The 20,255-nt window shown below is 35.8% G+C and overlaps 2 protein-coding genes across 8 annotated transcripts in view; both read right to left on the bottom strand.

Annotated features, from left to right (window-relative positions):
* Positions 1–10,282, bottom strand: part of abi2a (abl-interactor 2a) — a 30,203-nt gene extending 19,921 nt beyond the window's left edge. Inside the window, exon 1 of one of the 4 annotated variants that reach the window (XM_083538037.1) lies at positions 10,000–10,282. In XM_083538037.1, coding sequence (XP_083394163.1) covers positions 10,000–10,116 — 117 coding nt within the window. In that variant the 5' untranslated portion in view covers positions 10,117–10,282. The remainder of the gene's footprint in view (positions 1–9,999) is intronic. The other 3 variants (XM_083538034.1, XM_083538035.1, XM_083538036.1) reach the window with 3 other exon arrangements.
* A 672-nt stretch (positions 10,283–10,954) lies between these two features.
* On the bottom strand, positions 10,955–16,646 carry tmem237a (transmembrane protein 237a). 4 transcript variants are annotated; one of them, XM_083536013.1, is made up of 13 exons: positions 16,572–16,646; positions 15,825–15,847; positions 15,277–15,290; positions 14,454–14,525; positions 14,188–14,325; positions 14,021–14,114; positions 13,788–13,945; positions 13,447–13,564; positions 13,082–13,273; positions 12,059–12,132; positions 11,886–11,973; positions 11,531–11,652; positions 10,955–11,453 (listed from the first exon to the last, which is right to left on the bottom strand). In XM_083536013.1, exons 1-13 carry the CDS (start codon positions 16,587–16,589, stop codon positions 11,407–11,409), a joined length of 1,158 nt encoding a protein of 385 aa, XP_083392139.1. In that variant the 5' UTR covers positions 16,590–16,646; the 3' UTR covers positions 10,955–11,406. The 4 variants fall into 4 exon arrangements, with proteins under 4 accessions (XP_083392139.1, XP_083392140.1, XP_083392142.1 ...); XM_083536014.1 differs by having other exon boundaries at positions 15,277–15,399; positions 16,572–16,613; XM_083536016.1 differs by lacking the exon at positions 14,188–14,325.
* Between the last annotated feature and the right edge of the window lie 3,609 nt (positions 16,647–20,255).

The following is a 20,255-nucleotide window of genomic DNA, read 5'->3' as shown; positions in this document are numbered from 1 at the left end:
TATTCATTTTCTGCAACTGGGTTAATTCAAGGTCAAATAATTATTTTCCGTCCACATGAGTGTGATTGGATCATGCTGGACACGATAGGGGAAAACACACAAAAGATAAGAACACAAGATAATTAGGTTTATACAGCCTAATCAATGTATATGTGAGAAGATATACATTTATATACATTTACCTAAGGAACAGACTCAAGAGCCTAGAAAAAAGTGAAATGTCAAATCTTTCAGTTGATTCTCTTAAAATGCATTCTGCACGTCTGGATAAACCAGAACCCCATTACTCTTATGAAGTACATGGCCATTTATAGAAGACTGAAATGCTGACTTCACAGCTTGTGCATTTCAATGATTATTAAATTGAAATTTATTCATATAAATTGAATTGTATTATTAAAAACTAGCAATACACTCATGCAAAGCTTTTTATATTTGGTTGTGACCCAGGGCTTTTTCAAAATTCTAGACAGTTATAAATACTGACAGCACAGCACTACTCTAGCTCATGCCCCAGTCACTTAACCCTCTACTTTCCTTTGTGCTAATCTCAAACTTCTGTTTTCCTTTGTATACTGCTTCCTTTCTGCCACTTCAGTCTCAGTGTCACATCTTTCTCAGTCATTCCTCTCCTGACTTTAAAACTAGGAAGCTATGAGACATAGAGATAAAATAAGTCAGCCTGGTCCTGGTTTATCTTGTCCCAGCATGTTATGTTACTGTATATATAGTAGCCTTCTGTCTAGAGATCTTATTTTATTTGCCCTTTATTCATACCTTAAAAGCACTTTTAAATAGGTAACATTGTATGCTTTTTATTTTATTTTAATGCTTGAGAGACTGTTAAAAGACTGCTGCAAATGATTATTCAGAATTTTACAGATATACATCACAGATTTGAGGGGTGTAATGATACAAACTGAGGTACATCCCTAACTGTCAATTTTGTGTAAGTCCCAGTTTTGGGGGACGAAATGCAGAACAAAATTGCTTGTAGTTTTCTTTTTATTAACATTTTATTATTATTAACATCAACAAATAAAAGGCCTGCTTGGTTAAATCATATATGAAATAATATTTTGTAAAAATAAATTAAATAAATTAAATTAATTAAATACACATTTTATTATATTGATTAAATTGAGTGAACAATTAAATTGCAACACATTAATTTGATTAAATACAATTTTAAAACGTAGAAAAATTCAATTAGTTTACATTTTTTAGACTCTATTTGTGTAATGCAGAGGTGTGTGTGTGTTTTACATTTAATATTTAATTTTCCAAAGATATGATCTACTCAACTCTTATGTATTTCAGCATACTTTAACAAATGTCTTCATTCCTTCCATCCTTCGTTCATTCACTCCCTCATTATGTGGAATTATCATGGTTTTCTCCTTTTAAGAGAAATTCTTGAAGCTGGACATAAAACGCTAAAGAATCTATAGCACTAGCGTTAACCGCTAGCCACATCTTGGTTAGCAACTAACACTAGCGCTATGGATTTCTTAGTGTTTGCATGCATGCGCAAAACAAATCTTAATTCCGGTTCGGAGTGAGTAGCCACAGTGACATTGCGCTAACTTTAGTTTGTTTTTTATACCACTGGCATTGTGAATGTTTTCAAGTTTTATAATAATATTAGTAAAAAAAAAAAAAGGTGCTCAAAGTGCGAAGCGAAGACTAAACAATCTTGCGGTCAGCCACTTAATAGGTTTTTGAGTGGAATCAGATTTTAACTACGTTCCGCATGTAAAAAGGACTGCATTCAGTAAACAATGATACCTTGCCAAACTCACCAGTCTAAACACTTATAATGATTAAAACTATGTTGTATTCACTAAACCAATAAAGTTAAACTAATTAAATTGACACGTACATTTCCAAGTGAGAGACTGAAGGGACCACAAGTTCTCTGCCAGACACCTAAGACTGAGTGTCACTAAAGTCAATTTGCATAACCTACTTTCTCTGTGCACAATGAGAAAGTCAATTCAACTCATGTGTTTTACAGGGTTGTTACAAATCAATGTCTGTGCAGCTGTGAAAGAATGACAGCAGATCAACATACAAAGTAATGGAAATCAAAAACATCTATTATAGCATACATTATTTTGTAATGATCTTTCATTTTAAAGGTGGGTTTAATTAACAAAGGCATTTTGTTTCTCTGCACAAAGGCTCAGATTGAAGGTTTTGCCTGTGGTAATTCTGAGCACTGCAAGCAATAGAGACACTCAGAAATCACCTCTTAATAACCCAACGCTAAACATCACAAAGGTAGAAAACCAGCATAACGAACAATCTTTTATATCTCAATGTGCTGTTGCAAATATGCCTCCACAAAATATAAAATCGTTTCCACCTTGCTGAAGCCAACATATCACCGAACACCAGAAATGACAAGACCCACTACATAAAAAAATATGTACATGTGCCCCCACACTGGATCATCAGTCTCCATACTCACCTGTCCTCTACATCTGCCTCTTTCAAACCAACTCCTCCTCTCCTTCTTTGGCCAATAGTAGCCCAATTTCCACCAGTACCCTGTTGGTTAACAATACCTGTGGGGTCGTTGTTAATAATATAATAAATATATATATATATATATATATATATATATATATATATATATATATATATATATATATATATATATATATATATATATAAAACTTTTTTTCAAATGCTGTATTAAATGGGCTAGTTTTGCATTCGTTAATTAAACTAAAAATAGTTAAATTGCGCATAATGAAAGTATAATAATTTACACATGGACAGAACTCAATGAACAGTGACCAGGGCCAGAACAACTTGAAAACATAAATAAATGAAAATACAGCAAATACTGAAATAATCTTTTGAGCATCTATCATTCTGAGCATGAATCTTCAGGTGGCACAACTGCTGAAATTACAGAATTTACTGTGTGCAATTTGTCTCCTTCACAGAGTAAAGCAGATCTTTCGTGTAAATTAATCAAGATTATACAGTGCCTGTTTAAAGTTTGGAAACACCTTGTCTTTTAGAGTCTTTAAGACAGATGCAGGCTAATTTTGTTCATATGCAAAATAATACAAAAATACACAATTTAACATCTGTACTATCTTTGTCTGGTCAAAATAAATATTTGTTAAAGGAAGGTAAATTACATGCATCTGTCCCTAAATGGTAATAGACTGGGAGTTTCCCAATTTTTGACAGGCACTGTATAAAAAGCAGAACTCAAATAAAAACTTGAATAAATCAGTTGGAAAAACAATTATTTTGTGATTACACAATGCTAAAATAACACTTTGCAGTACATACCGTAATTATAATGCTTCACAGTGCATATTTTCTGTCATGACTACATCATGGCTTTGAGCACTAAATGTTCTTAAACAGAGTTGCTCAGGGAACAAGCGATTAGGTGAAAGATGTACACTGCCTTCTTAATGTCATTACAGCAAACGTAAAACCACATGTTCAACTAAATCATGGCTTATGCAAATACTAGCTGTAGCGCAATACATCTGTAACTGCTGTTGTCAATGTCTCTTTAATAAACAGGATACAAACCAATAGTACTGAACATCCAGATGAAAACTGTTTAAAATAGTAAAAAGTAACTATTAAACTACTTTAAAATTTTAAAATGAATAAACCTAAAAATAACCTTTTTAAATAAATTTATAATTTTGCAATTGTATTTGTAGTTGTATTTTTAATGTTTTAATAAAAAAATAACTAAATAAATAGCCATCAAAATCTAAAAAGTGTATGACAAATGATCACATCTGGATTATATTCAGTTATTAAACAAAGTATATCGATAATGAGCTTCGTTGTAAATGAATGCCGTTATCGATTAGTCAGTCTGCTCAAGTTAAAAGTTAGCGTAGATAACACGGCTGCTTGCGAAATGGCAGAGAGTACAGGCTCACCTGGCAGCAGGAAAAAACTGTATATTCTCATCATGTGAAAATGGTACACTTTAATTAAGAGTTATTGTGTAAACTGTTTGATAAATTCTGGACAGTCCCACTGGATCCGTTTTGGCGTGATTTGCAGGTTGCGCAATCAACTCGCCCTCAACATTGTGATGGATCAATTAAAACGGTGCGAACAAACACTAAATGTAAAAGCAGCAAATAACAGCAGCAGTAAATTATTATATTTTTAGTCAATGTTGTGGTTTTCAGCTAATGCTTATGCATTTGTACACAAATGCATATTTTTTATTTTATTTTTTTGTTAGCTTGCTGTGTTTCATTCCTTTCTCACTTTATGGCATTAGTCTACTATAACTGCTAATTTACCTGTTTTCAAACATGATTTACTGTGGCTTTACTATGTTCAAATGCTTGTTTTCAATGTGTGTATATTTAATTTATGCATATATCATTTAATTATTATACAAAATTAAATTATATATTCTAGATGCTTATATCTTTACAACTGTACAAAATGTGTGTTTTTTTATTTACTGTCAAAACATTATATTTTATATTGATTTTTATAAGCATGATTGTCAACTTACCATCTGCAATAATTATTTAAAAAAAATAAAAATGTTTATTTACACAAATTGCTTTACCTTGCCTACTCAAATGCTGTTTTATTACATTTTTTTTACAAAAACAAAAAATCCAGCATTAACGAATTTGTTGAAAGAAGAAATCCCCAATGTACTCCTCAACAAGCAGCCACTATAAGCTTTATAAAACGTCAAAATTAAAGATAGTTAAACTCAATATGTGGCTTTGCATTTTTTAAGTACACTTTTATACATAAATAACCTGAATTAGGGTTTTATATAGTTATAATTAGCAAAACTTCTAATCTTTTTTTAAACAGATGAATTGATTCTAATAAAATATTTAATCAATAAACATTAACCAAAATGCTTTGTTACCAATTTAAGGCAATGAACAATACAATTATAGAACATCAAATTACACTCTTGATGACCAGCTATGTTTACCTCTACTGGGTTTAAGATATTAGCCCAGTAGAGATATTTGTTACAACACTTTTATTTTATATTTGTTACTGACATTTTTCTTAATGCAGTCAAAAGTAAAAAATAAATCAATCAAAATATTAATAATCCTTTCAGCTCTAGTCAAACCTTGCATCTGAATTAGTACACCACTCATTACTGCTTATTATCCATTACATGAGCACAGTGGATATTCTTCAGTAGACTCCTTAGTTAACAAAAGTCCCCAAATTAGTGAATTATATATAGGGTATATAAAAACTTTTTAAAGTCATGTCTTTCACGAAGGATGAGTCAAACCATATTTAGGAAGGCTAATAAAAAGTGTTGATGTCACTGGAAAAAAATCTTTTGAAGTCATTATAACATGCCAATATGCAACATTTCAATGGTTCCTCTCATCTATGTCCTCTTTTTCATGTGTACAAAAAGTGGGCTGTACAGAGTTTGTGTATCAGAGACTTATATAAAAAAGAAATACTTCACTTATATAGTGTTTAAAAAAAACCAACATATCCTGCTGTCTCCATTATAGTGATCCAAATCAACAAGCTCGAAACACCACGTCTGATACTCACAGGCCTGATACTCGAAGGCCCTTTTAGAGTTCACCAAACCAAACACTGCTCTGGGTAATCAAACATGGTTCCAATTACCTGTGGCCCTAGACTCAGCACTAGCTAACCAAATCCAGCTGCATTAAGTTGGAGCTGAAGAACATCACTCTACAACACACAGCTCAAGGATGCACTCCATGACTCACACGTACACAGACAAGTCAATGGGAAGTGGTATGGCCATCTGTGATGCTGAAATGGGTAGACAAGTGGAAATTACAAGTCATAGACAGGCAGAGAGTAATCAAAACACTACAAATCACACACTACAAATCACACGCACACGCACGCACACACGCCCACCACTTTTATTGGAAATGTTCTTCTTTCGGGGTCGCCACAGCGGATCATTCCTCTCCATACCCCCCTGTCCTCTACATCTGCCTCTTTCACACCAACTACCTGCATGTCTTCCCTCACCACATCCATGAACCTCCTCCTTGGCCTTCCTCTTTTCTTCCTACTCTCCAGCTCCATTCTCAGCATTCTTCTACAGATACACCCCATGTCCCTCCTCTGCACATGTCCAAACCATCTCAATTTCACCTCCATCACCTTTTCTCCAAAACGTCCTACATGCGCTGTCCCTTTAATTAACTTATTTCCAATCCTGTCCATCCTCGTCACTCCCAATGAAAACAACATCTTCAGCTCTGCCTCCTGTCTTTTAGTCAATGTCACTTTCTCTAGACCATACAACATCGCAGGTCTCACCACAGTTTTTTTTTTCCCTTTCCCTTTTTTTTTTTAGATACTCTTCGATCACAAATCACTCCTGCCACTCTTCTCCACCCACTCCACCCTGCTTGCACTCTTTTCTTCACTTCTCTAACACACTCTCCATTACTTTGCACTGTTGACCCCAGGTACCTGAACTCCTCCACCTTCTCCACCTCTTCTCCCTGCAACTGCACCACTTTACTGCCCTCCCTCTCATTCACACATGTACTCTGTCTTACTCCTACTGACTTTCATTCCCCTTCTCTCCAGTGTGTACCTCTATCTCTCCAGGCTCTTCTCAACCTGCTCCCTACTCTCACCAAAAATAAAAATATCATCCGCAAACATCATAGTCTATGGAGACTCCTGTCTGACCTCGTCTGTCAACCTGTCCATCACTACTGCAAAGAGGAAAGTGCTCATTCATGCAATCCAACCTCCACCTTAAACCAGTCTGTCCTTCTTACTGTACACTCCAATAGAGATGTTCTAATTATATGAAATTATATAAACTTCATTTGCTTTTTTAGAGATGCACCATTATGGTAATAGTTTGTAGACACCTAACGATCACAACCACATGTGCCTTTTAAACACCCGATTTCAGATTTAGTCCACCAGTTATAAAGTAATCCACTCTTCCAGGAAGGCTTGACACTAGAGTTTGGAGAGTGGTGAGGCTGAGGACATACAAGCACATCAAAGAGCATAAAAACAAGCCATGAAAGTTTCATACATATCCCATGGACATCACAAATTCCTTGGGATATGAAATTTGTGTATAATATAATGTGTATAGTTGAGAGGACAGAGTCCAGCACTGCACAGGTGATTTTTTTTTGGTGCTGATTTGTCTTTAATTTCAAAATATGAAACTAGTTTTAATTACCTTTATTTGAAAATCAAGCTCAATATTTATGCCTCAATAAACTGTGGACAGACATTGGTCAAAAGGTCAATGACCAGCCAAGCTGTTACCCACATCTAACAGACTGTATTTTTATTTTATAAATCTGCTGCAATTCTACAGCCTGGAGCCAATGCTAGCATGATACAAACCTTCATCTTTTAAAATTCAAATATTAGTTTTTTTACATGACATTACAAACAGTAATGACAAATATACAAACATTTACACAGCAATTTGCTGCCAACAATTGACATTCATTTTAACTTATTTTTAAGCATCTGCCATCAGTGGAGAAAAAAAAAAAAAGATCACCCTTAAATGCATTAAAATCCCCATACAGATTTTTTACGACGTACTTATGGCAAATCCTCAGCACAAGTTGACAAAAAATACAAATCTAGTTATTGTCATTTTTGCACATAAAATCATGGCATGGCAGAAAAGAACAACTCAGAAGTACAAAATAAAACTAAACCAAATCTCAGGGGGCACAGCACGGTGCAGCTTGTATTACCTCATCTCTTAGAAACCAGAGGAACAAGGCAAAGCTTAAAAACATCACAGCATCAGGAAGGAATGACAAAAACAAAATGAGCACACAATGAATCCTCCCAATGCTAACATAATTATGATATTATAAAAATGGAATGCAATGTGTTTCAGTATGACAACGAACTGGTAAAAACTGTAAATTTACAAAAACATAGCATACTTACAGTAACAACAAACAATACATTACATTATAAAGTTTTTTATGTTAAAAGTCTTCTTTCCTGCACAGCTATGCCTACTCAAGGTGTGTGCCAACTCAAAACCTGGGTCAAAAATTATATTACTTCAATTGGGAAGTAATAAATAATCCCAGCTGTTTAACCAGGATACACCACTCCTCAAACTCAACAACATAACAAATCTGTGATTAGGCAGCCATATGGCAAAAGAGCTTATTGTGTCATGGCAAGGCTTCAGGATCTGGTTTTTAGGGACTAGGTTTATATGAAATGTAGCACATGCCCCTGTTAGCATGGGACTGAAGTGTTTTACACAGTGACAAATGGATATCCTGAATAGGGCAAAATTTACTCCTAGATATTCCAAGTGAGTGAATACAAGGAATAGCCCTGGTGTGAACATTGAATATCGTAAATATTATTTTCAAGTACTCCAAGTAAGATACAGCTAAATAAAAACACTGTGTAAATAAACCATGAATAAGAAAACTATATGGAATGTTGCTACTTGAAGTATTTGGTGGAACAACATTAAACATTATATACACACACACACACACACACACACACACTAATATATATGTGTGTAAATCAGTGAGTTTTTAAAAAAAATTGAGATAAAAGTGATAAAAAACACACACCCACACACACAGCTCTTTTTTTTTTTTTTTTTTTTTTTTTTTTTTTACAGATATTCTGGCTGTTTACTGAACCATTTTATCACTGAACTAGTTTACCTAAACAACACATTAGGTAAAAGCATATAGTATTTAAAAGTAATCAAATATAGAGAAACATCACATTGTATTTTTAATCTTGAGATTAAGACTTGCAGTAATTTACAGCAAAATAAAAAAACACTGTATAAATCAACTACATATAAGAAAATGAAATGTGGCTACTCTAAATATTTGTATTTGGAAGACTTTACAAACAAGAAGCTTTTCAGTGGCAAATCTACTGGGACAAAATAAACTTACATATTCTAAAACAAACCTTAAGCTTTTTGATTAGATGTCCTTGCTTTTCTGACCTAAAATGACAACATGATGGCCATATTCATCTTAATAGTTCTTTGTGAAAAATGAGATAAAATTTTGCAGGCCAAAAATTATTATTTAAACATTTCACTAACATCCTGGCAGTTTTTTGGAGCATTTTATTACTAATATTTCATTAATTAAACTACATATTGAAATAATATTTACATTATTTTGAATTATACAGGGTTGGATCAAACTAATTAAAATAGCAGGGAAACATCCAGTTAAATTCTGAGGATTTAGTTTAAAGAAAAGAAGAAAAAAAAAAATCTTTTTGCACCCCAAATCTCACTAAACCCCTGGTTTACATATGAGGCTTTTTATTTATATATGAAAGGAAGCATTATATTACTAAAATTTCTTCAGCTGAACATATTAGGTAAAGGCCCGCAATATTGGCATTGTTTCAATTTTTAGAGGTTTGGATATAAAATTTTATATGTTGAGTTTGATATAATGCTGGTCTGAGATTTCGGAGCCACCCTGAGAACCACTGCAAATCCGGGTTTTGAATAAGTCACTCATTTGTTTATTATGTAATTTAAAACAATAACTAGGAAACACCAAGCCAGTTGTTGTACTTAAACACTGTGTTTTTACATACAGTCATAGCTGGGTAACTTTTTAAGTTTTCTGATGACAACAGTTTGCTGTCCTGCGCCGTGTGGGACAGAGTGATACTACAGTTTCTCCCAGTCCTGTCCCGGAGCTTGTACAACACTGTGGGGTTTTTGTTCTTGTTATAACACCCCTGGGTTTATTCAGCACGCCGTTTTTAAAGGCAAAACAGACATTTCTAGGGTAGTAACAACATTTCAGCGTGCAGGACAGAAAGCCTGGAGGAGCAGATTTGGGAAAGCGCGACTTCATTCCAGTGAACAAGCAGCCGTTATAAATCAGTCGGTTAGCTCGATGCTAATCGGCTAGCTGCTAATTAACACTCTACTAAAGCGACTTTTACAAAAATAGCGCTTAATTAAAGCTTTACCTGAACGTAATTACTTTCGCAGTATTCGGCGACTCTGTCGAGGTTGGTGAAACTGTCCAATAAAGCTCTCCGTCCAGCAGGAATTTCTTCCTCCAGGAGCATCTGTAGCTCCGCCATCTTTTACATCTTTTTTTTTTTTTTTTTTTTTTTTACGACTAGGCTTTTTTTCACGTACACTCTCACGCGCACACGCGAGCGCACACACGCGCTCGAGCGCTCTGCTCCCGCGCACAGGAAGCCGCAGGAAGCGCCAATCTCAACCTCCCGTTATTCAAACGGATTCGTCCTAAACCACTTCCATAAAGCCCATGGCAGTGCACTACAACCGAGCGTACACTATATCGTTCTATACCCTTTATAGTGCACACTATGAAGGGAGTCGATAGGTTTTTAAAACTAATCCCAGAGGAGAGTTTTGGCTTGCTATGTGTAGCGTTTATAATAAACTCAGATGTCACAGAAATGGAAATAAGAAGCAGGAGCTTATCACAGCATGCTTCTAAAAGTTATATGGAAATAATATTCTTTAGGTATCATGAATCGTCTGAAAAACCGAAAAGAAGGAATTAAATCTTATATATATATATATATATATATATATATATATATATATATATATATATATATATATAAACAAGCATAAGTAACTTTAATAAGTTCATTATCACCATCATAAGAAGAATAAGAATTGCAATAATAATAACATTATTAATAATAATAATAATAATAATAATAATAATATTAATAATAATAATAATAATAATAATAATAATATTAAAAAGCTCTACCAGTTCTAACAAATGAATGTAACAAGGTATAGCTAAATCTGTATTGTGATATAAGTTGTTTTTTTGGAAAGGCTTTTTACTCTGTACTAACTTGTTTGTTTGTTTGTTTGTTTGTTTGTTTGTCTGATGCTTTTACAGGTGAGGTGGAATAAAATTAATCAAACAAAAAAATTATTGTCACGTTTATTGGTTATCGATGACATTTTTGAATGCATCACTTGATTCCAGTAGTCATGCCTGCTTATGAATACTACTAAACCATTATGTAACCAAAATATATTGGATATTTTGCTAATCATTTAATATACAGTATACATTACAGACAAATAGCAATATAACTGTCTTAAATTATAGGACAAAATAAAATAAAATAATCACTTGAATCAGATTAATAAAAATTTCATCTATATTTAACACAACTGTTTTTTTCTGGTCAGGGTTTGCAGGGCTTGTAGGTTTTCTTTAATCTCTGTTTTTCCCAATCATAATTTTGAGTGTTTCGTTTTTTTTTTTTTTTTTTTTTTATTTATTAATTTTTTTCACAATGAATCGTTGTCAGGTCTCTTCCTTGCCTTCCATTCTTCAGGAACACTGATTCCATTTGTCATGATAAGATTTTTCAGGAGTATTGTGGATAGTCATCTATCTCCATTGATATTAAGAACTCTGTGGAACACAAGAGCACAATGTTAGTGAAATATGATGTAACTACCAAGAAATGTTCTCCTTACCCAAACACATACCTTCTGTGTAATCCATATCAGGTCTGGCAGATATAAAAAACCAGGCAAGTCCAACCAGTAAAGCTACAACCAGATTCACCACAATCCAGGGCTGCAGAATTTGGTGTTCAGAGCCTGGAGGCCTAAAATAAAAACAGAAAAAACCCAACACTGAGGGAGTGTTGTCATTTAAATACATGCTCCTACTTTACCAATTATTTATGGAAGCTAGTTATAAATGTCAAATGTGCTTCTGTAATGTAATGTTTTGTGATTCATAGGCAAAATCTTAGATAAAGATGAGGGCTGAATAAATAATCAATGAATAAATGCATGGTATATTTTTCAAAGTAAGGAGTAATTAATAAATGCTCACCACAGTGACTCATTGGCTATGGAATAGAGGTTGATGCGGTCGCTAGTCATCTGTTGACTCAGAGACAAAATAAGGGCTGCAAAGTACACTAGAAATACAAAGCACACATTTTCACATAAAAAGAGGTCTTCTTGTTCTACTGCCACTACTACTGACTCAGTTGTCATGCTTACAGAATGACGCAAGGGCTGCTGGGTCAAGCATGAGGAAGCCTCTCAGAGCCATAGAGGCTTTGGCTAGATTCACCCTGCAGAGAAGTGTGAGAGTGTGCAGAGTGTGCCAGTCAGAAAACTCTCCAACAAAAATGCATCTAATAAATGACATACAGTAGGTGTATAATCCCAAGTGCTGACTAGATTACATTCCATCATATACATTGTGTATTTAGTAATTTGCCGTATAGTGTTTTCTGGTGCAAACCAAAACCTGTAAACAGCTAAAGATGCAAAGATATAAATTACTTTAAGAGAGTGTGTAAAACTCAAAATGTGGGAGAATAAAAATTAAACTGATTCGTATTCATGCTGGAATTATCCTGTCTGTCGATAAACAACAACAAGTGGGGTTAGTTTAAATTAGTGAGAAAACAACAAATATTAGGAATGAGAAAATTAATTATACAAAAACAACTATTGATAACAATTGAACTGTAATGTCAGATGTCAAGTGCAGAGGTAGCTCCTGAGATCTTTGTGAAAGTAATTTTGACATGGGACTTTTGTTCTGATGGGTGAAGTTCATCCACAGGTGAGTAGCCAGGATTCTAAATCATTAATGCATGCTGAGAACTTGACATGCCTAGAGCCCTGAATTTGAAGACGTCATTGTTGAGTATGCCCAATCTATACTGCTGTCTGTATTAATATAGCGGTTGCTCTTATTACATCTAAGACAGAAGCATTTAATTGAAACATGCTTACATGTGACCCTGGCAGTCTTAGAATTTGAAAGCAACAAATTTGCAGGGGAAACAGGACACTTTTATTAAAAAATGCTGTAATAATAGCCCAGCAGTTAAGGCTGCACTAATAATTCAGTGGTATCTGTCTGACTGCAGGATCAAAACAGATGACTCCCACATGTGACATAGGCAATTGAGCAACTTACAATAAACTGAATCAATTAAAGTTTGCACTTGCATTAATCCTGATATTTAAGGTCCAAACATATGATCACGTCTTATATTAAGCACACACCTGTCAAAGGCCGACACAGAAGTAATAGCCAGCAAAAAGTATAGTAGAGACTGGGTGGGGTATGCTAAGCTTTTGTACTGCTGTAACAGGTTTGACAGTGTTTTCATCTGTTCTCCTGCCAACGCATAAATAACAATGACGTTCCACACAGCATATCCTGCCAGAAACCCATGACAGAAGAGTCCAATGATCCTAAAGAACCAAACAGAAAAACCCAACACGATTTTTCAGTAGCTGTGTTTACCAGGAATTTTAAAAAGGCTATGGATTTAATTTCCATAACTATGAATCACTGATTTATCAAAATTTTATGAATGAGCTTGGAGACTCAGTAGATAAAACTGTCTTCTGGCTTCCTCTATTACCTGAAGCCATTGTGAACTCTTAATGCAACATCTCGGGTGTTCCACATTGATCTGACCTCCATGAAGTCTTCCACCTGCTCATGGCCAAGGCCCGGCTGCTCAGTTGCTTGAAACCGATCTATAAGTAAAACACTCATTGAGAGACACTAGACATGCATCAATAATCCCAGTCAAACACTAATGACTTGTTTCAGGTAAACTGTTCTGTAGAAGAAGAAAAAGAAATTATGTTTTCTACTTCATAATCTCTTTGTTTATGAGCAATTCTTATTTTTTATTACATTCAAACAAACAATGCAATGAGCAGTAAATGTATTTATTTTAATGAATGAGGAACTCACGACTTCTCTCCACAAACACTTTACCAAGAGTCTGGCTTTGACCCAGAGGGGCGGAAAACAGAGAACGATGAGAAACAGGAGTACGTGCTTCAATTACGACATCACTGTCCTTCACTTCCACATTGTTATTACGCTGATTCTCTGATATTTTAGACTTCCTATAGAGAGAAAATAAGTCAAATAAAATATTTCCACTGATGAGCTTTTATTTATTTGATTTATTCCATTCTCACCTTTTCCGTCTAGATTTCCTAGTAACTTCCTCTCTATTTGTGGGTGGCATTTGTGTGTCTCCATTCACAAAGTATTGCTGTTTACTTTTCATATCTGTAAAGGCAAGTGTAATAAATATGAAATGAAAATGTGGAAAATAGTTAATTTGTTCACTTAAACTGATTACCAAATGTATTGGATATCTTCTTTCTCTTTTTCTTCTTTTGTGCTGGAATGTCCTGAGGTTCAGGGGAAGAAGCATCCTTGCTTTCAAATGTATTACAGCTCACCAAGTCTCCCATTTCAACAGCAGGCTTTGTCTCCTCTAGACAGGTCAATCATATTACCAGACCACAGGAAGACACACTAATAATATCCTAAAATCAATGAACTGTTTACTAACTATTTTGGTTTGGCTACTATTAAAAATTAATAGATGTGAAATGGTCTTACCTTCTGACTCTTTCACACCACTGAATTCCTTCTTAGACTTTTTCTTCTTGGGTTTGGTAATCAACATGTTTTCTAGGACAAGGTCAGAAAAAGAACTCTGGCTACTCTGTTTACCTAGTGCAATCTGGGTAATATTGTAAATTTGAGAAAAGTAAAATAATTGTGTGGTGACTTGGAAAAACCTGTTGGATGAACAGGTTAAATTCAGCATAAATATCTGGATCCTGCCTATAATTTTACACCTTTACAAAAATATTACTATAACCCAAATGATATGAATATTATTAAACCTGCCTAAGTTTGCTGCAATGTTTATATTGCATCAGAAGGTGCATCAGAATATAAGACAAAAGTGGTGGTAAAAACAGTCAGTCTATTTAAAGATGTCTAAAAGATTTGAGTGAATCCTTCACACAGTGAATGATGGATCAAGAAAGGGACTTAATTCTACTCAATGTAATTAATAGTTAGATAACTGGCTGTCAAAATATCCATGACACAGCAGCACTACAGTTAGTGTCACAACTTTATATTACACTTGGACTTTGGACTTTATTTACTTCAAATTCAAATTTACTTACACAGACCAGATTTTTTTTTTTTGTAAAGAAACAAAGAGAAATTCACATTTCAGTTCAAGAAAGTCTGGAATTTTCAAATCTAGATATTATTAAATACATATTTTACCATTCTGCAGACATCTATAGAAACATGCAATGTATCAATGTATTTTAAATAAATCCAGTTTAAAGGTTAATTTACAGCTAATTAAATAAACTTGCATCTAATATCAGTCCTCGATGGTACAGGTTTATTTACTCACCCCGAGTGTCTTGACTTCAGCATCATGTTTGCAAAATCATTACAGAAACCAAGAAAGAATTCAAGAATCAGATTCTTATGAGACTGGCACTTAAAGCTGCAACAACTATATTGATCACTGGATCTGCAAGCGAAAAAGATTAAAAAATTTCACAGAGACGGAAAAAGCTAGTTTTCTATTTCCCACATTTCCTTAAAAAATAAGGTGATTCCTATGGGTTTTTTTCATCCCACAATCCCACGCTTTTGTTCAACACTAAAACGGTTCATCAGAGGGACAAAATGAAAACACTCCAGGGTCCCAGACTTTCCCCAAACTTTACTATAACAAATTCCATTACTTCAAATGAGACCTTCATTCCTTCTTAATGATTTCTCCTAAAAAAAAATTTTCTAAAAAAAGAAACCCTCTGTTGCAGTGTTTTATATGGAATCTAAAGTTCTTCAAATCGAGAAATCCTTAAGTAAACACTATTAATGTTAAGTTCATTATTCTTTTTCATTATTCTTTTTCCAAAAAGCATTGTATTGCTTTTTAAAGCAACTGACCTTGGTATATGAGACACGTCACACTGAAAATCAAAGCAAAAAAAAGGCTGTGTTAGAATATATCCTGTATATATCCTGTACATTTCTAATATGGATACTGTATATACAGTAAAATTAAGTTTGGCAGTAATTTGTATTACACAAATATGTATGTAAATATAACAGTATTATTGGTAAAATATTGAATTAACATAGTTACATGTTACAGCCAAACATTCTTTATACCCTCCAGACACACGGGAGATGCACAATCCTATCAGACAACCTAATTAAGCCTACACACTTAGTGTAAGAATACATAATGAAATGTCTTACACAGTATGCTTAATACAGCTTTTCCCCCCAGTCATTTTAAAAGATAAATCAATGTCATATTATATGCATATGTCTTATATGCATATAATATGACATTGATTTATCTTTTAAAATGACTGGGGGGAAAAGCTGTATTAAGCATGTTTAATGACATGTTTCTCAATGACATACCTCAGTTAGAATCTCCTGTAACTATTAGTTAGCAGAAACATCTGTACCTAATTAAATAACAATTAACTCTAAATCTATTTATTTTGTGAAATAATTCACGTGTTGTTGTCAGACAGCAACACTTGAATTGTTTCACAAAATGATTACTTGTATCAGGAACACAAATTAATCCGCAGACCACAAAAAGTCTCAAACAAACCTAAGACTATTATTGTGTAATATCTGTTTTATCTGAAAATAAATTTAGAGCATGTAACTTACTGCCTGTTTTTTCCCCATTGTGATATTGACTCATTGGACTTGTGGTTCTGGATACAGTGGTGTGAAGAGAGGAGTTTAGCCTTCTAATCCCTAGCTAAATCCACACAGACGTGCATTTGCCAGTGAGAGATTACCGGGACACTGATCATTGTGTGTCTAAGGACATGCTAAAATATACATTCACACAAACATACAGGTAAAAACGCTCACTTATGAGTGTGCATTAAAATGTATTTCTACAAACGCAGGACAGGCAGAGAGGCATAATGAACATAAGCACATACAAGAAGAATATTGTATTTTGTGTATAATGTATTAATTCAGATTATAATTCATATGAACTTTTATTCTTTATAAAAAAATAGAAAATTACAATGTTACACAAACATTAGTTTATTATAGAAAATATAATAAAAATGATCACATCAATCAAAATACATTTTCTTTGTCTAAAACACTAACAAATCACAAATAATACTTAAAGGTTAAACCAATTCAGAGTTTTTTCAGTAACATTTTGTAAGTACACGTGCCTTTACCATATCCTGTTTATAAAGGTTCATTTTAGGTTTCATGTGTCTTCAGAGCTCACACCTTTTTCTTTCTTATTTGTAGATGTACTATTTGCTCTCACCAATGAGGTAAGAGGAATATATCAGCTCAATCAGCTATATATGGAATCAATCAGCTATATCTGGTTGAAATGACTATAAAAGCTTCTTGACTTGACTTGACTTGACTTGACTTGACTTGACTTGAAGGAATATGTGCATGTGTAAATGGGATTGTGTGTCAGGGTTCATAGAGGCTGATCAGCTGGCTGGTATCCATGTTGTTGCTCATGAACAGCTGCAAGAAGTTCCACGCAAGCATCCTGCAGCTGGTCATTCACAATCTCTCTGTCAAAGAACTGAGTGTACTGGGCCTCCAGATCCTATTGTAGTTGATACTTGCCTTAAAATCATGGCTTTAGATAACACAGAGAGATTGGATATTAAAGAGAGTAGAAAAGCAGTTAGCAGTAACTTTTACAAAACATCACAACAAACAAAGCAATGATGACTATGTGATGTAAAATTTAATTGTATAGCTTCAATTTGTGTCATTTATTGCTTTATCTTCTGCTTTCTCATCCTGCTGGACAATTGTTCCCAAGTTATAATTTAACCTTGAAACTTGTAAACCTTTTTTGAAATGAGGGTCTGCTTTCACCCTTTCTCTTTCTGGTTGAACTGAGACTTGCAGGAAGACGTCTGTGAAATTAATGCAACTCCTTAATGCAGAATCTGACACAAAAACACTAAATAATGCATTCACATTTGGCAATCTTTTAATGTCATGTGTGATGTGGGTTGTTCTAGCACATTTGAGCCAGTTCCACCTCCACAAGGAGACTGTGGAGCCTGGGCATTTTCCTCCATGCTGTTTGCCATGCTGTCTGTTACAACCAATATTGTATGGTCCAGCTCTTACTTGGTATTATTGCAGTGTTACATACTATAGACACAGGGACTTATCAATGGTGTGATGCTTGGTCTGTGTTGAGACTGTTTGGTCAGCAGATTGTAAACAGTTAGGTGGAAGGTGGAAACTGGAAGACAGAGTGAAGATGGAAGATAAGACCAAATGTAGAACACACATTGTGGATGTTATTCAAGTGTATTTTAACTTTATCTAATGAGTTTATCATTTAAGCAAGGAAAATATCACAGGTTAGGCTGGAATCAGGGACCCATTCAACAATCTACAAATAATTGTAAAACCATTTCACTGATGGGTTTTAGCGGAATGATTAACATTTCATGAATGCATCATGGTCACAAATAAAGCAATTGATTCATCCTTAAAAGAAGCCATGACAGTATTATCAACACTGCCCTAGCAAAATTACACAGCTGAGTTGGATTTGGTGAGGCCTCGTGTGAGGTGGATTAGCCAGCATATTTAAACCAAGGCCATTAATAAGTGTGCAGCAGACCAGAAAAAGTTGAGTCACACATCCAAGGCAATTTTGTCTAGAGCTCAGCCTTAGTACTACTTTTGTATCTTTGCCGTTTGTTCTTTTGGGACTTCAGCTTCTGTAACCGTGAAGGAAGCGATGAAGAGGGTGCCGGAGGTGTGGCTAGAGACGCGGCTAGAGTTCCTCAAGGAACTAGGATTACATACGTAACCTAGAGACGTTCCCTTTCAGGAACACGAGCTGCGTCGGAATGCTTTGGGAACAAGAGTCCAATAACACCACACCGACCAGTCCTTGACTAGTGTGATTGAGCACAACTGAGTCGAAGGACAGAGGTGCCAGGAGTGGCACAGAGGTCAAGGTCATAAAACCTGGTAAAAGTGAGCGGGGTGGACCACCCAGCCTTAGAGGCTTCCACACTTTGGGTTAAGTAAGCTCTGACCCCGAATGGAGTGGGGAGACCAGAGGACCTGTAAAAAGACCAAAATCCCAAAAGACGTCGAGATAGGTGGTTCTCTGTGATAGAGAAAGCACACTCTTCTCAGTATTCAGTCAAAACTACTGCTAACTGCTCTGATTAAGCTAATATCAACAAATCTTCGATATAATTGAGGATACGGATGCCCTGATGTCTCAGGGGAAAGGTGTGTAAAGGTGTGGGGTGACAGTGCAAGGCCAATGGCAGGACCCGATATTGGAATGCTTTGACCCCAAAAGCAAACCTCAGGAACTTCCTGTGAGAAGGGAGGATGTGTATGTGAAAGTACGCATCCTTTAGATCCACTGTGACAAACCAATCCTCGGATCTGATCTGAGACACGACCTGCTTAATGGACAGCCTCCTGAACCAGAGCCTCATCAAAGAGCGGTTCAGCTGACGTAGATCTAGGATAGGCTCCAACCCACCGTTCTTTTTGGGAACTATGAAGTACCGGCTGTAGAACCCCGACACTCTGTCTACGGACCACCTCGATAGCCTTCGGACCACCTCGGACCACCTCGATAGCCTTCTTCCTCAGAAGAGTATCTACTTCTCGTTCCAGGACCAGAGCCTGCTCGCTTCTCACCAGAGTAAGAGAGAGCTCGTTGAACCGGGGAGGGCGAGACCCGATTTAAATCGAGTAGCCTTGCTCTACAGTACGCAGGACCCACAGGGACATGTCTGGCAAAGTTCTGCTGCCCGGTTCTCCCATAAGGGTATCAGTCTCTCCAGACTTACCCCCGGTGTGTCCAGAGCCGGGTCAGTACCCAAACGTGGCCGGGCGGAACCGAAGGAGGGAGCTCGGTGGAGCTGGCCATGCTCTGAAGCACATTTCGCGGCAGGGTTAATGAACCAGGTACCTGAGGGGGCTGGGAGTTACCGGGCACAGAGAAAAGCGGTGCTACATGCTCACCGGTCATCGCTCCACAGGTGAAGCCCTCTTCCTGGAGATGACAGTCCTCAGATCTGTCACCTCATGGGGCTTTGACCCAGGGTGTCGCGTGGGATCCTGCACATGGGGAGCACGCGTCGCGACGCTCTGTCTCTGCATTTGGGGTTGGGGCTGTGCCCGCCGAGCAGGCCTATGAGAGCGGCGTGGTAGATACCATTGGAATCCTGGAACCTGTCGACTACCAAATCAACGGCGTCGCCAAACAGGCGGTATTTCTGGCAGGAAAAGCCAGAGATGTCTCTCAGTGGCGATTAGGGTGGCCATAGACCGGCCGATGGCCTTAGCGGTCTT

Source organism: Silurus aristotelis (assembly GCF_946808225.1).
Source record: "Silurus aristotelis genome assembly, chromosome: 3".
In the NCBI taxonomy this organism is placed as follows: Eukaryota; Metazoa; Chordata; class Actinopteri; order Siluriformes; family Siluridae; genus Silurus; species Silurus aristotelis.
The sequence above is the reverse complement of the archived record's forward strand: the minus strand, read 5'-3'. Positions and strand labels throughout refer to the sequence as shown.

Bases quoted from the DNA above. Each gene is read 5' to 3' on its own strand.
- tmem237a (XM_083536013.1), bottom strand. The intron at 14,326-14,453 runs GTAAGACCATTT...TGACCTGTCTAG, and splicing joins TGGTGTGAAAGAGTCAGAAG to AGGAGACAAAGCCTGCTGTT. The intron at 11,653-11,885 runs GTGAGCATTTAT...TTTTTATTTTAG, and splicing joins ATAGCCAATGAGTCACTGTG to GCCTCCAGGCTCTGAACACC.